Source organism: Bidens hawaiensis, unplaced genomic scaffold, assembly GCF_021521415.1.
Source record: "Bidens hawaiensis isolate Kalapana, Puna unplaced genomic scaffold, B.hawaiensis_p1.1 tig00001575_1, whole genome shotgun sequence".
Lineage (NCBI taxonomy): Eukaryota > Viridiplantae > Streptophyta > Magnoliopsida > Asterales > Asteraceae > Bidens > Bidens hawaiensis.
The window spans coordinates 2,438,714-2,455,239 of record NW_027491088.1 but is presented as its reverse complement, the minus strand read 5'-3'; the positions used below and the strand labels follow the sequence as shown (position 1 = coordinate 2,455,239).

Here is a 16,526-nt window from a genome sequence, read left to right as displayed (position 1 = left end):
TTAACTTCATTGCATCGACACGAAACCCTAAAAATAGTATAGCAAACTAAAAAAAAACTATTCGACAGCGTGTTGGAAAAAAAACTTGGCTTACGTTGTGGCACCACCACAGCTTGCCACTTGGACCAATGAAAGCATTGCAATTCAACCAAAACTACACATTAATAGTAAATATTGTTACAAATATGTGTATAACGTAAAGTTATAAAAATATGTATTATTAGATAAATTTAATTTATATAAGTTGAAACAAGAAAAAAGAGAGATAAATTAGCAAGTTAGAGACGTGAAGGACATGTGCAGTGAGTCATCATGGTCGATTAAACGTTATCCAATCATTCTTAAATCCCGGCATCTTGGGTTTATCTTTTACAACTATATCAAACCTCCCTAAATCTCTCTATATATAAACACAATCCAATGTAGTTCCATACATACATTCATCATTTTATTTGGACTGGACGAGTCGAGTCGAGTCGGACACGTCAAAAGTCGTCAATATTGTAAGTTCCCTTTCTTTTTCCTTAGCATAATCAACCAAGGTATCACGTAGCGGTCCAGTTTCGGTTATACCGCGTTCCATATTGAACCGAACCTGAGAACCGACAAGAGGTTGGTTACATCGATTTATAGCAAATAGTAAATTATAAAAATTCAGGCCAAAACCAATTTAAATCAATCAATGCACAATAGACAATATTAATCCTAGAGATGATACTATTATTGTTACCATGTGATACAATTGACGTGTATAAGTCTATAACATAAAAAACCTTTACTTTCCTCCACATATGTAATTTAAACATTTTTTATTTTTATATCCATAGGATCATGAAAACCTCAAATATTATATCATATTATCAACCACACACAGAATTATAGTCATAGGTTAATAAACCAATATTGTGTGGGCATGAAGCTCTACACCATACAAGAGAATATACTAAAAGACCATCTCTTCTAACTGAGAAGACTACTAAACATTCAGTGGGTCCCATTGACAACCTTCCTAAATTGTTCAGGCCCAACTGGCCCACTGGGTCTGCATATACATGCATACATGATACATAACATACTTTTATTGCAGAGACAAGTGTGCCCCTGTCTCTGTGAAAATGGAAAATGGGAGCAAGAGCATGAACACACCAACAAATGTGACAATAAAGGGTACTCTTGGTACTTTAATGGCAAGTATTGATGAAGATAAGAAGATGAACTTGATCTCTTTAGGGATGGGAGACCCAACTGCTTATTCTTGCTTCACTACCAATACTGTTGTTCAAGATTCTGTGGTTCAAACTCTTGAATCCCAAAGATTCAATGGCTATTCACCTACTGTTGGTCTCCCACAAACAAGAAAGTAAGTATTTTTCCCCCTTTTGTTTTTGCAATTTCGGGCTGTAAACGAGCCGAGCTGAGCCAGGTTGGGATTGGGATCGAACTTAAACGAGTCGAGCTTGGCTCATTAAAAGCTAGAGTCACCTCATAATTTGAAAAAAAAAAAAAAGTTACACGTGACATATAAAAAACAAAAAGAAAATATTCTTTTAACAGAGACAATATTAAATTTATAAACTAGAGATGTATAATATTATAAGCATTATTTTTGTTTTTTTTTAATCTAGAAGCAGATTCAATATATTATATGGTTTATATTTTTTCTTTGTTTTTTTTAAGGTTTTTATATGTTATTATTATTATTATTATATATTAAATCTGGGGTATAATTTAGACAAGCCAACGAGCCGGTTATCGAACGTGCAGAGCCAACCGTGGCCCTGGCTCGTTTCGTTTACAAACTGGCCGTCCGGCTTGTTTACAAACGAGTTTTTTTAGCAAGCCACTAGTTTTTTGAACACCCTGCTCCAGTTAGACACCCTTCACAATCCAGCGTTGACATTTTTGTCAACAAGTTCAAAATTAAGATGGAACTTAGTGTTGTTCTGTTTTTTATGGTGTTATCAGGGCAATAGCTGAATATTTATCCATAAATCTTCCATACAAATTATCAGAAGATGATGTGTTTATAACAGCAGGATGCACACAAGCTATAGAAGTTGCAGTATCAATTCTAGCTAAACCGAGCGCAAACATATTAGTTCCCAAACCCGGATTTCCAATTTACGAGCTTTGTGCAGCTTTTAGAAATGTGGAAATTCGACATTATGACCTTCTTCCTGATAAAGGCTGGGAGGTTGACCTTGCAGCCGTTGATGCATTGACCGATCACAATACTGTTGCTATTGTAGTAATAAACCCTGGGAATCCTTGTGGCAATGTATATAGTTATCAACATCTAAAAAAGGTAATAAACATACACACACAGACATGCAACAGACACACGTATTGCTATTGCTATTGCTATTGCTATTGCTATTGCTAGATTGCTGAAACTGCAAAGAGGCACAAGATACTAGTTGTAGCAGATGAAGTTTATGGGCATTTAGCATTTGGAGAAAACCCGTTTGTGCCTATGGGTATTTTTGGGTCCATGGTTCCGGTCCTAACGCTTGGTTCATTGTCAAAAAGATGGTTGGTGCCTGGTTGGAGGCTCGGGTGGTTTGTTACTACTGATCCTAATGGCATCTTCAAGAATGCAAAGGTATAAAATTTCTATAATCTCAAAACACTAGCAACATATATACTGAATTCCAACTATCTTTTTATTGTTTTATAGACTGTTGACCGGTTAAAGAAGTACTTTGATATATGTGGCGGTCCAGCTACCTTTATACAGGTTCTAATTCCATAATTCTGTATAAAGTCACTTAATTTCTATTTTCCAAAAGTGGCAATTCATAAATGACGTTTCAGGCGGCTGTTCCTCGCATCTTGGAGGATACGAAAGAGGTGTTCTTTACAAGAACTTTAGGCACACTGAAACAGACTTCATATATTTGTTTCAAGAAAATTAAAGAGATTCCGTGTTTTACATGCCCACAAAAACCTCAGGGAGCTATGGCTATTATGGTAAGAATTTGGCTGATTCGGTTAAAATCTTTAAATTTAATGGGAAATCATTTTAAAAAGTTGTTTCTTTATGCAGGTGAAGCTGAATGTTTCTTTACTTAAAGATATTATTGATGATATTGACTTCTGTTTCAAGCTAGCAAAAGAAGAAACTGTAATCCTTCTTCCAGGTGATAAGCACACAAACTAAAACTCTTTCAAGATTGTATTAAAGATTTGTGCAGCAAGCTTACGTATATGTATATCTTTTTGGTTTTGCAGGTCTTACAGTGGGTCTAAAAAACTGGGTTCGAATCACTTTTGCTGCAGAACCATCTTCTCTAGAAGAAGCTCTTGATAGAGTTAAATCTTTCTATCAAAGGCATTCCCGTCAACAAAACGGTTTAAACTAATACATTGTAATTCAAACGACACGCCTTTGTTTAGTATATAGCCAGTAGATGTAACTATAAATCATAATAAGATGTAACAATATTCATGTTATTCTATCAATTATAAGCATATAAGTGTTCCTGGCTTCCTAATGTGTGTTTCATGTGTGCAAAAAAAAAAAATAATAATAAATATGGCCCCTAAGTCTTTGAGTTCAAATTGCAAACCAGAAATAACATAATAACAAAACAACAGGAAGCAGTAAAGGAAGATAAGAACAATAAAGGTATTATAATTATATAATATATAATCAAAACAGCCAAAGCATTCTCCCAAGTGCAAAAATAACCAGCATAATTTTTGTTTTTATATAAAAGCAATACGACCCGTATTTCTAATCCAATACTAAATCAGGCTACCAGCATAATTAAACAATAATAAACAGCAACTGAACAATAAATTACCTACTCATCAATCTTTACCAGCTCATATTCCACAGTAGAAAGATTGTTGTCCTCTTTGACTTCAAATGTAGCAGGATCAGTTACCTCAATACGACCCCACTTGTCCACCACAAGCCTCATCGAGCCTTTAAACATGTCGATTTTTCCATTTCGAATGATGACAGTGGTACCAGGTTTCATGAGATCAACTGCAAAGGATAATAAGCAGAAGATGTTAACATGGTTTCAGTTTTTATATCTTATCCCCAATTGCTTCTATCTAATAGTTGCATATAGATAATTTAAAAACTTTCAACTAAAGCCAGTAAAAAATGACTTATTTGACCCATAAAAGTCAAACATTTTGAGGTAGTAACAAGCAATTAAAGACATCAAAACCACAGTTCTCTTCATGGAAATATAATAAAAAATCTTCATCAATCGGATCCCTAAACACAAGTTACTACTGTTGGGGATTTGTATTTTGTAATGGTTGGATAACTAGTTATTAAACACTTTCAGATCGTAATAATTGGGTGGTTCTCCCGAATCCTTCAATAGAATAAAACTTAAAATACGAGGACAAGTATTTATGGATTTCGAGAACATGATATTTCAAGAAAGATGACCATATCACAAGGAATTCGATTTTTCAGGATTCGGTTTTAAATTTTAAATTTTGACACAAACTATAATTTGTAATGAAACTCCGAATTTAACAGCTAAACCCCAGCCAAGGGCTTTGCCCCTTAGACAGTTAGACCCCTGCTGGGACTGCAACAAACCAAATTTTCGGCGAACTGTTTAGTGGGAAGTTCGTTTATTATGTTCATTTAGTAAATGAACAAACACAAACAAGGAATTTAATTCAATTAACCAAATGAACAAACACGAGCAAATGCCATGTTGGTTCATTTGTGTATATGACCGTTCGATAAGGCGTTTGTTTACGTCCGCTTATGTTCTTGATGTTTGTTTGTTCATGTATGTTCCTTAAAAGTTTTTTTTTCTTTTTTATTTTTTCTTGATTTTTCTAATTTTATCACACAAATTTAAGGAAAATTATTAACTATAAAACAAAAATATACACGGAGTATTATGCGATTAATTTATATGTAAATTAACATATGAATATGAATGTTAACCATTTTCGGTTAGCCAAATCAAACAAAACATTGTGTTCATTCGTTTATGTTCGTGGACGTTCACGAACAAGTTCATTTCCTTAATGAACGAAGATGGACAAGAAATTTCGTCAGTTGAGGTGTTCGTAAACCCTTTGTTTGTCATATAAAAGCTTAAAGACGAGCATGAACAAGGCCTAGTCCGGTTTGGTTAGTTTACAACCCTACCAACAGTAACTTGCGTTTAGGGATCCTTTTCTCGTGACTTGTTTGATGAATATTATAATACACATTGGTCAACAAATCAATTCAATTACACTACAATACAAAACGATATAATTATCCCCTGATCGTTACGAGCAGTAAAGAGAATGGTGCCGGTTTGATCACCGACGAGGCATTCAGCAATGCGGACGTTACGTCCCTTCTGCACCACCATTTCCGAACTAACCACCTTCACAACAACCGTCAGACCGCCAGTTTCCGGTTTAAGGTCATCCACCTTGATGAAAACCGGCTTTCGAAGCCCCGGTTTGGCCGATCCTTGAGCCTGTGAGTTTGTGGCGGCCATTGAACAAGATTCAGATGTCAATTGAAGAACCACGGTTTGATCGGACCCGTTGTTGCCCAGCGGTATGAGTGTGAGTGATGATGAAATGCATATTTGAGACGCTAATACTATTTTCGGGAACCCATACGGTCACATCTAACCCGTTGTTTTTATGTTTACTGTGGTATATACCCGCATAACACGCGGGTGGAATAACATGTCACTAAACATAATAAATGTATATAACAAATTCAAGCACACAAAATTTCTTCAACTTTCGGATCAAAACGTTAATCATTTACAATGTCTAGATATTAAAATTTTAAAGTTACAATAAGTTAGTGTACACCAAACTACAAAAAAACATCAACAAAAATATCTAAACATGTTCTTTCATATTAAACCACCATCAACTTCTTCAAATATTCTAACAAAAAAACTCATTTTGTTTCACCACCTGAAAATTTAAAAATACAATATTATCCAAATTATATATATTATTAAAATAATAACATGTTTAATAGTGAAAGCCCGTGGTATACACGGATGGAAGTTATAATAAAAGTAAAAAAAATATATTATGTAATACGTAAATTGATTTATATTATATAATGATTTTTATTTATGACTTTTATAATAAGATTTTGATATATTTATATACTATTAATTATAAACTATAATTTGCAACCAAACACTAGTGTTTGATTTATTTTAAAACAAAACAATCATACCGATATCATTATACATTTTATGTTTTTAAAAATAACTTTTAGAACAAAATGTTGTCACATATTAAAAAATGTATTTTTATAACGTTGGAAGAATTGGAGACGAAGACTCAAACAATAATGTAAAATTTCAATATTTTTCAATTGTTAGTAACCTGTATCATACGCGTGAAAATTGTATATAAATATATATATATATATATATATATAGCGACAATGATAAGAATAATAATAACAATAACAACAACAACAACAACAATAATAATAATAATGAATTGATAGTGTAATATTTATAAGAACAAATAATTTTACATTCATTATAAGGTATTACATTGTTGTTTTATTAAAATAAAATAACATAAACAACAAATAACATAAAATGCCAACTAAAAACATCTTTTTAACTTAATCCATGAAGCCACAAAGATATATCAATAAAAACTACATCATGATATATGAAGTCATAAAGTTTTGTTTATCAAACAATCATCGAAATACAAAGAAATGTGTTGTAATTTTTTATACTTACAAAGAAGAAAACTAAAATCACTACAAAATCAATTCAATGCATTGTTAATAAGAGAAATAAATGTACAAATACAATTCACAAACTTATAAACAAATTATAAATCTCTATGTACATATTTGGAATGAAAGAATGAATATTATGATAAGAATTATATAGAGATAGTCATCATATTATCATTTTACTACTATTATGCTCATAACTATGCATAAATTAAGGATTCGAGCGTTTTATTTTAAGCAACATTTTTGACATAATTAAAATATTTTAATATAATATTGAATTATTAAATAAACATTAACCTAGAAAGTATTTTGAGATTTAAAAACTTTTAATGCGAGTTTTATTTTAAGCATCCATTTTGACATAATTAACATATTATTATAATATAATATTGAATTCAAATTCAATTAAAATCGTGTAACCATTAATTGGTATTTTAATGGAATTTAAAAAAAATCTTGATAGTATTTTGATATTGGAATATTTTTAATGATGGATTTTTAACTTCAAATAACATTATGTAACAATTAGTTTGTATTGTAATGGATGTTTAACCTTAAACTGAAAAATATTTTTAGTTCAATGCATATATTATAAATTTAGTAAATGCAAATGTCATATTTATATAAAAAAAAAATTTAACATAAATTATGAGACATTAAATTGTTATGTAAATTCAAATACAAAAACACACAAACACTAACAAAGATAAATAAAAAGTTAAAACATTTTTATAACTTATAACATGAGAAAAAAACACATATTAATTAAAAATTAAACATCTAATTAAATCAACATCCAAAAATTGCAATCTATAAGGAATACTTCATCATACAAGAAGTCTGAGACCTGTAAAATTACAAAACATATTAGTAAATATAGGGATAATAATAGTATTTTCGTGTTTTTATCATCAAATCGATTACTATATATAAATATATGTGTGTGTGTGTGTGTGTGCACGCTTGTGTGTGTTAAAAGGAAAATCAAACCCGAGCTGACCCATTAAAAAATATGTATTTAACTCTAAAAAGTTTTGGAATATAATTTGTTATTATGGAAATGTCAAATCCATTTTAAACTAATTAATTGACTGCTTAACAAAAATAGTTTATAAAAACAATCAAAAATTTAATTTGTTCTTATTTGAATTTCAAAATTTTGACCACAAATTAAACACATAGTAAAATTGCTTAAACAAAATACAACAAAATAATATATATATATATATATATATATATATATATAGGATTAGGTTAATTTCAGAAGCGTTTTTATTGCGAGAAGTGCGAGAAATAAATCCAACCAATCACATTTTTTATTTTATTTTATCATTTATTTAATGATAATGGTTTTATAGTAAAATATGCATTTTTTTCATATTTGATAGGTCATAATGTATGGAGAAGTTACAAATAATTTGTCTTTATATTTTTTAAAACATATTCAAATCAACCTAAATTAAATTCTAGTTTTTTTATGTTATCAAATTCAATTTTATTGATTTATCAATATTATTTTTCTGTTCTCGTAATCTGAAATTTTATAAATGTATCCAGATAATAGTTCTTGAATTCAATTGTATCGATAAACTTACATAGTACATAATGAACATACACATGAATAAAATTATACATACACAATTCGAAATACCACCTACATAGTACATATACGAACCTACACAGTACATAAGTGAACCTACACACGATAAATATTACACATACATCATTTGAAATACCACCTACACAGTACATCTATGAACATACACAATACATAAATGAAGCTACACACGATAAGAATTACACCATTTTAAGAATTATGATTGAATAGATTATAGTATTTGATTAAAATTACATTAGTTTAATTAATAACATGAATTAAAAAATAAAATTAATGGTGGCTTTCAATTAGTTAGTAATAATAACAAATAAATGCTATTAATTACTTAAGTTTCTGTTTGAAAAGTCTACAAAACAAATACCAAACTACCCTTCTTTATTAATATATTGGTAGATTAGTATCTTCATAATTACAAGTTTGCCATAACTTTTTTACTCCATTGATTACACATAATCAATGGTCCAGATTGATTTCTCGCACTTCTCGCTGTAACTTGACTTCTCGCATGATCCATCCCCTATATATATATACAATAAAAATATAAATGCGAATGAATAACTTAAATGTGGACATTTTGGAAACAAATTATTGTAATTATAAATGATTCAAACATTTAACAAAAATAAGTTTATAAACACAATCAAGACTTTAATTTGATCTAACTTGAAATTTCAAAGTTTGACCAAAATTATATATTTAATATTTAGGTAATAAAAGTAATATTAACATTCAGTAATATAATAGCCATAACAATTTGCAACAGAACCTTCATCACAATGTCTTGTGAAAAATAATTTTATGCACATGTATCACCATCAGATATTGTTTTCTTTAGATTATCATAAGTTGGAACATTTAGAATTCATGATTTTAATATTATTGTTATTACTTAAATATTAATATATAAGAATGGTCAAACTTTCGACTTTCATCGTTGATAAGTTGGAAATAAATTAATAAGTTGGGAAACAAAAAAATATATATCAAAAATATATTAATATAAAAAATATACATCAATGTTAAACAAAAAAATAAGATATCTTATCAACAAATCTTCAACCCATGAAATTAGCTATATCAAATTGGGAACATAACCTGAAATGAGAAAATTAAATATTAATATTAATATCACATAATAAATATGTAGGTTCCTGCGGGGCGTCGCTGATCGATACGAGATCCGCACGAGGTCTAGGAGTGCGGAATCCTCCTAGACTCGTTTAGGAGTGCGGAATCCTCCTAGACTCGTTTATTGGTGTAGAAGACGAAGAACACGGTTACACATACATAAACACACAAACAAACACAAGAACGGGATAAACGAATCTGCAGATCCTTTCATATAATAATCATAACTCGTTACATATCAAACACGAAAACAAAGACACGGCCGACCCGAGGTGAGCTCTACCTCGGGCCGTCCAACACGACTCTCCCTCTCGGTTTCTCTCTAGACAATTAAACTGATCACAAAACACTCTGACTTTCTGGATAACCAAACCTAAACAAGACACACACATATATATATATATATATAAACAACTTCGCGGGCTTGGGCTTGGGCCTGTAGGCGAAGTTGTTATAACTTCGCCTATGGCGAAGTTGTTATAACTTCGCCTATAGCAGAAGTTGTCATAACTTCGCCTATGGTGAAGTTGTCATAACTTCGTACTTCGTTTCCGCTGATCAGAATTGCATAGCGACGGTCACAAAATGCACCAACAAAATAAATTACCATTTATTGAAGATTTGAATTATGTAAACAAATGTAAAATTGATGTTCTAATTGATAACCAGAATATTTGAATCGCGTTACCGGAAAAACGAAATAGGGAAAATCTCCATTGTATCTTCGATTTTGATATAGAACCTAAAGAGATTATAAGAAAATCATATATTAATATAAATACAAACAAATATCTTACTGTAAATTTTACCGGAAAACCGTAATAACTTTAAAATATCAATTCAATCTTGGATTTTGATATACAACCTAAAGAGATTATTACAAAATCATATAACAATTAAAATAAATATAAAACCGTATCGGAAAACCTTACCGGAAAAAAACATAACATTGCCGGAAAATCATATAACATTGTTGGCCATTAGAGTATAATATATAACCTTACCGGAAAACGATTAATTCCGATCTAAATTACCGGAATATAGAAGATGGTGGATGGTGGAGTTAGTAAGTAGAGAGAGAGAGAGAGATTAAAATGATTAGGGTGGAAAATCTTAAGGTTTAAATCAATGTTTTCATAACCGGACCGGACGTCGACCCGGACCCGACCCGATAGGTTGGACCGGACATTAACTCGGATGACGTCATAATATATATATATAATAATAACTAATGTCGGTTAATAGTAACAATTTCAAATGATTATTGAGAAATTCAGCCATTGCCATAATTACAAAAACCTTCTATTTACAATGGTTCTTTCAATCTATAGGATTTGTATTTCAAATAATTGAACATCAGTAGTCCTTAGTTGGTTGGCCATTGTTGCATTTGTTAAGTTTCCATCTTGTGATTGTGCCAGGGTTTGATTCCCATAATTAACATCATTTTTTATTTAATAATATACAAGATAGGAAAGGAAATAGATGCTTGACAATGATGTGACATTGATGTGGAGATGCTAGTTGAATGACATGTGGACAATTAATATAGAGAGGCTAGTTGAATGTCATGTGGACAATATGTATTGCTTTAATAGTATTGTAAGGTTGTTTGGTTTGAAGTCGATTAAATAAAATACGGAACTGGACCAAATAATTATAAACTCGATTTTTATGTTCGGTTCAATTCTCTGGGTGTGCGAGTTTTACCATCAATGAGCGTTCGTGCGAATTAGTTTCCCCGGAACTGGAGATAAATTGGAGGTGCTTAAGGGCTCTGTACTGTTTGGTTGAGCTAGCTGACAGTGGTCTTTTGCCATTAGATTATCCCGTATAGATTACCTAGGCAATTCTTTGATTATTGGTTATTCGGAAAAAGTGAAAAAATATAAATGTAATTCGGTTCGATTCGATTTTTTAGTTTGATGAAATCAGATAATGGATATTTAAGTTTTGTCATATAATGTAGCCCAACTTAATATGAATAATGGTAAAGTAAATTAAAAACAAAATAAGAAAGTTATATGACTTACTCGTGAAAACCAAAAACCAAATCCAGTTATGAACTAACTGAATTTTTGGTTTCGACTGAAAATCATTAAACAAACAACCCAAAAACTGAATGGATGAACAACCTGTTTGATTTGTTAACATGGTGCGTTTTATATGTTACATAAATAAACGCAAATCGGATTTGTTGTAAATACGCTAGGCAATAAGTTAACATGAATATAAACTTGTATGTAGTGTTGGTCAGTACAAAGGTCCAACAGCCTATTAGCAACATCTAATATACATATGTGATAATAGACACATATATATACATACAGTAATTACTAAGTTATGAACAAAGTGATAGCAATTGATAACCACAAGCACTATTAATAACAATTATTAGTAACTTTCAACAAAATCAATCGATGAACGTGTATAGTAAGCCTAAATGGGAATTGTTATAATCAAATATTCATATTCAATTAGAATAAAATTTTGAGATACATGCACAAAGATATGGGATTAGCTAAGCATGGGGACGCTGCACCCCTCCAAATTGACAAGTCTCTTTAATTCAACAGACGCTATGAACGTTAGTGGCTAAATGGTGGGTCTATCACCATTTTTTATTGTGAAACTAGAATAGATGGCATTAGTAATTAATATTATTAGTACAATTGTAAGTTTGTTATGATATAATATTTTAAGCACAGATTGATTGGTAATTGGATAAGGATTGCTGACTAAAATACTTAACTAAGATAAGTGTAGGGTCTTATCCACGTGAAACCCATGCTTTAACTCCAAGCTTAATCGTCTATGATTTTTTAACAATATAAACATGCTCAAGTAGTCTAAAGTTTAATTATTATTATTATTATGGTTGAGTTATAATAAGAAGGTTAGTTTTCCTAAGAATGATAGGAAATAATCTTGTTCATTCATTTTAAAATTGAATGGTGGAGATTAGATTAGAGTGATCAAGTGTAAAACAAGGGTAATGACATAATAGGGATAACACATTTGTTGACTTTCTCTCTTCACATGCAAGGCACATGTCAAATACCCCTATTATTTTAAAATGCCCATAACTTTTTTATACGACTTTTTTTTTTCAAAACAATTTCACCATAATAACGAGTGTTTTTTTTATCTTTTATATGAGTACCATATTGCTATATAAAAATTAAAAAAAAATTCGTGGGTTTTTTACAAAGTGTTTTTTTTTACCAAAATTGTGTTTTACAAAATTGTGTTATACAAGTGTGTTTTATTTTTTCATAGTGTTTTTTGCATTGTGTTTTTTACATTGTGTAATTTAATTGTGTTTTTATTTTCATAGTGTTTATTCTATTGTGTTTTTCATTGTGTTTTTATTTTCATGGTGTTTATTCCATTGTGTATTTTTCATTGTGTTTTTCATAGTGTTTTATTTTCCAACGAAATTTCCGAAGACTTTTCCGGCAAGGTGGTGGCGGTGGTTGGCGGTGGGCAGTGGTGGTTGTAAGAGATAAGTGAAAATTTAAGTGGGTTTTAATTAAGTGAGTTTTTGAAATTAAATTAAGTGGGTTTTCAATATTAAGGTATTAGACAAAAATACCATCCTTCCTAGCAGTTATATCAAACTCAACTGTGGTCTTCAATTTTCATGTTACGTATACTATTAAAATCAAATGCGTTGTAGATTTTTTTTGAGGAATAACTCCTATAAATAATTTGCATTAAAGTTGATTTTTTTTAAACGTCGATTTTGTTAACAAAATACTCAAAACGTTAATATAATATTGCGCTAAACAAGAGTACAAGACAAAAGAAAAACAAACCTATCATATCATCTATCGACAAGGACGTATAAAACATGAAGCATGAGACTCACACCAACCAGACCAAGTTATATATGATATTTCTGCTTCTAGATCGATGACTAATCCACAAGAACACGCGAGGTATGCCCTCAATCACTTTCGATTGCAAAATTCTGGATTTTCAAGAGCCATGAGGAATTTCTTTTTTTCATATTTTTGATGTTGAGACACCGACAATCACCTCGAGAAGTTGTTGAGCAAATGAGATCCTTGGTTCGTCCTAGTCACACCACATGAACGCCTGATTCCGTATATCGTTAGCATATGAACAGTGATCGCGAAGTTAACTACTAAGACTAGAATTATATTCTACATTAGTCTCTAGACAAAGCATGTGCCTTTAAGAGGAATCCATTTGAATCATACAAACTAGCTTGATCATCACATTGTGAACCACATATCCAATGGGTCTTCTGTCCATCCCCATCCATCTTCAACGTTTTCAGAGATGAAATTGCCTATTCATGATGTCTTCATTAAGCCATTTCTTCTTCCAACTCCACATGTAGGACTGTGAAATCTACTTATGCATCAACACGCTATAGAAACTAAATATATTCCCGGATCATATAATTTCCAAACATGCTTTTGAAAGCGTATTTATGAAACCATGCATCCTTCTAAAACCCCGTTTTACTCCCATTCTCTAGATGCTCTCTAAATAGGTTTTAAGGGGTATCTCGTCTTCTTATAGAACATTGTCAATTTTACCGGTAATAAAGCAAGGTCCCCAGATAGATTTTCTCACCGTAAAATCAGAAAACCAAAATTTTGACCTTTTGAATAACCTGTTTATCATTTTATGAAGCCTAATTTGTCTTAAGTAGAAGCGTTTATACAACGTCCAACTAAGCTAGCAACTACCCGTGTCAAGCTAGTAGTCAATAACTATTTAAACGTGTTCACATAACATGTTTTTCCTTATAAAATTTTATAGCAACGGTAACAATTAAAAAAAAAATGCCATACGGAAATCATACCGAAAACCTATATTAACATTCAAAATCCCAAAATATTCACTAACCCAGCTCAATCTAGTAAAAAGATTCTCTAACCCGATTTGGCAAAAAATTCCTATTGATAGACATACGAATGTGAATGGCGAAAAATTACAACACCGGCAAAAGAAATTTTGTCACTAAATAAATTTATCGTGTTAAACGTTTGATGATGATTGTTCTTTATTGGGCTAACTTTATTATATTACGATCTTACCATGAACCATTTGGTAGAAATCGATCATAATTTAAAAAAAAAAAAAATAAAATAAAATAATAAAATAGGACCAGGTATGTTAACATTTATAGTTGACTTTTGTTTTATATTGAAGTTTGAACTTTGAAGTTCATTGTCAATCTTGTAGCTTTGGTCAAAAAACATGCCCATACAAGTTATGGCATCGATTTTGTATTTTACCCTAATATTGTAATCCCTCGGTGTTGAAAATATTGTTTTACATGTGACTTGGCAAGTGAAAAGTCAATGGACTTTGTATGAAACTTGTCTCCTCCTATTACCAACGTTATAAAATAAAGATTATTTTGTGACATTTTGATGATTCCTTAAAACAAAAATAAAGTATGAGATTTAAGAGGTTCACGTATGAATAAAATAATTAGATACGAATTATAAAATGAGAGAATGTGTTCACGTGTGACGACTAAAGTAGTAGAAAGAAATGACGTGTTGTTGTCCTTGTAAGTTTGGGATCACCATCATAAACATCATGGTGATTATGCGAAAATAGTAATATAATCACAAGAATTGGTGGTAATTTTGTACTTTTTTATGAGCAAGTTAGCTTTGTAGGGTGATTGAGTTGTTTCGTGATTGTTTCTATTCATGATGGATTCACAAACCAGAATCAAATCGAGATTCGATTAACCAAGAAAGATGAAGAAACCAAGTTGTTTTCACATTAGTAATTTTTAACAATTTTAGCTTTATGATATGATGATAACTTTAAATGATTGTTTCACAAATTAAATAATTGGCAATTCACCGTCAAATAAAGAAACACATACTTATTGTTATTATTATAATGTCTTGTTTTTTTCTTTCTTTTGGCAAACTTTTCTATGGCTTCAAAAGCCACCAAATACTTGCAAATGTGGGACCCAAAATTCATTCCATAAATAGAAACAACCCTCTCATATTCACATCCATCATCACACATTCACACCCTACCCCTCTCTATTAAGCAAAACAATTATACAATCAAACCCCAATCATGAATCACTCATCTTTCCATAACCACAAAACACCCACACAAAAACAACATAAACATACCACCAAACGACTAACCGAGGATCAGGTGAGGTTGCTCGAGTCAAATTTTGACTCGAGCAAAAAACTTGAACCAGAGCGAAAACAATAGCTTTCACGCCAGCTTGGTATCCCTCCAAGACAGATAGCCATCTGGTATCAAAACAAACGTGCCCGTTGGAAGAATCAAAGCCTGAAGCATGACTACTCCAGGCTTCAACTCCAACTAGAGGCCACGTTGGTTGAGACCAAACGTCTTCAAAAAGAAGTTGAGCAACTCCGAGCACAACTCAACAAAGTACAAGCCCAACAAGCAAGAAACCAAAAGTATTACAACAACAATCGACCACCCATGGATTATTCGGTCCTTTTATGTGGTGAGGATGTCGAGAGTTCATCAAGGAGCTTGGAAAACGATGTGAACAATTTATATCGTTTTGGTGAACAAGTTTTTGAAGTAGAAGATATGTATGCTGCAGCATGTATGATGAGTACTGATCTTAGATTTGTCGGGTCCAAAAGAAACTCAATTTAGATATATAATGCATTATGCATGGTTTATTGAGTCGACTACAATCCTTTAAACTTACATGGAGTAGTTGCATTATATATAACAGTCTTAAAATATCCGCGTTGAATTAATCTATCGTTGTATGTTTTGTGTTTGTTAATTCTTTTCACAGTTTTAAGTTTTGTAAAAAGCATGTAATACTACGCATACATATATATATAGGACATATTATGCAAAGTTGCAAACATATAAATGATATTTGTTGCCTTGGCTTTTTTTTTTCTTGGTAACCAACTACTAAGAGCAAGTTATTAAAAAATTCACTGGATCATGACAATGAATAATACCCTGCTATCAACGAGATCATATAAATAGCAACATATACTGAATATGCTGAAAACTACTTGAAACAAGATTCGAATTTGG

General features: G+C 31.2%; 2 protein-coding genes and 1 pseudogene across 2 annotated transcripts; 2 read left to right on the top strand and 1 right to left on the bottom strand.

The window, feature by feature from the left end:
• Positions 1 to 388: 388 nt before the first annotated feature.
• On the top strand, positions 389 to 3,488 carry LOC143585766 (putative aminotransferase TAT2). The gene is made up of 8 exons (XM_077067473.1): positions 389 to 503; positions 1,088 to 1,360; positions 1,966 to 2,305; positions 2,384 to 2,602; positions 2,678 to 2,737; positions 2,815 to 2,970; positions 3,047 to 3,140; positions 3,232 to 3,488. The coding sequence occupies exons 2-8, from the start codon at positions 1,116 to 1,118 to the stop codon at positions 3,360 to 3,362; spliced, it is 1,245 nt and encodes a 414-aa protein (XP_076923588.1). The 5' UTR covers positions 389 to 503; positions 1,088 to 1,115; the 3' UTR covers positions 3,363 to 3,488.
• A 261-nt stretch (positions 3,489 to 3,749) lies between these two features.
• Positions 3,750 to 5,480, bottom strand: LOC143585756 (uncharacterized protein At4g28440-like). Its single transcript, XM_077067465.1, has 2 exons — positions 5,257 to 5,480; positions 3,750 to 3,996 (listed from the first exon to the last, which is right to left on the bottom strand). Exons 1-2 carry the CDS (start codon positions 5,478 to 5,480, stop codon positions 3,807 to 3,809), a joined length of 414 nt encoding a protein of 137 aa, XP_076923580.1. The 3' UTR covers positions 3,750 to 3,806.
• Positions 5,481 to 14,793: 9,313 nt separating this feature from the next.
• LOC143585746 (homeobox-leucine zipper protein ATHB-52 pseudogene) lies at positions 14,794 to 16,178 on the top strand (annotated as a pseudogene).
• Positions 16,179 to 16,526: the final 348 nt, after the last annotated feature.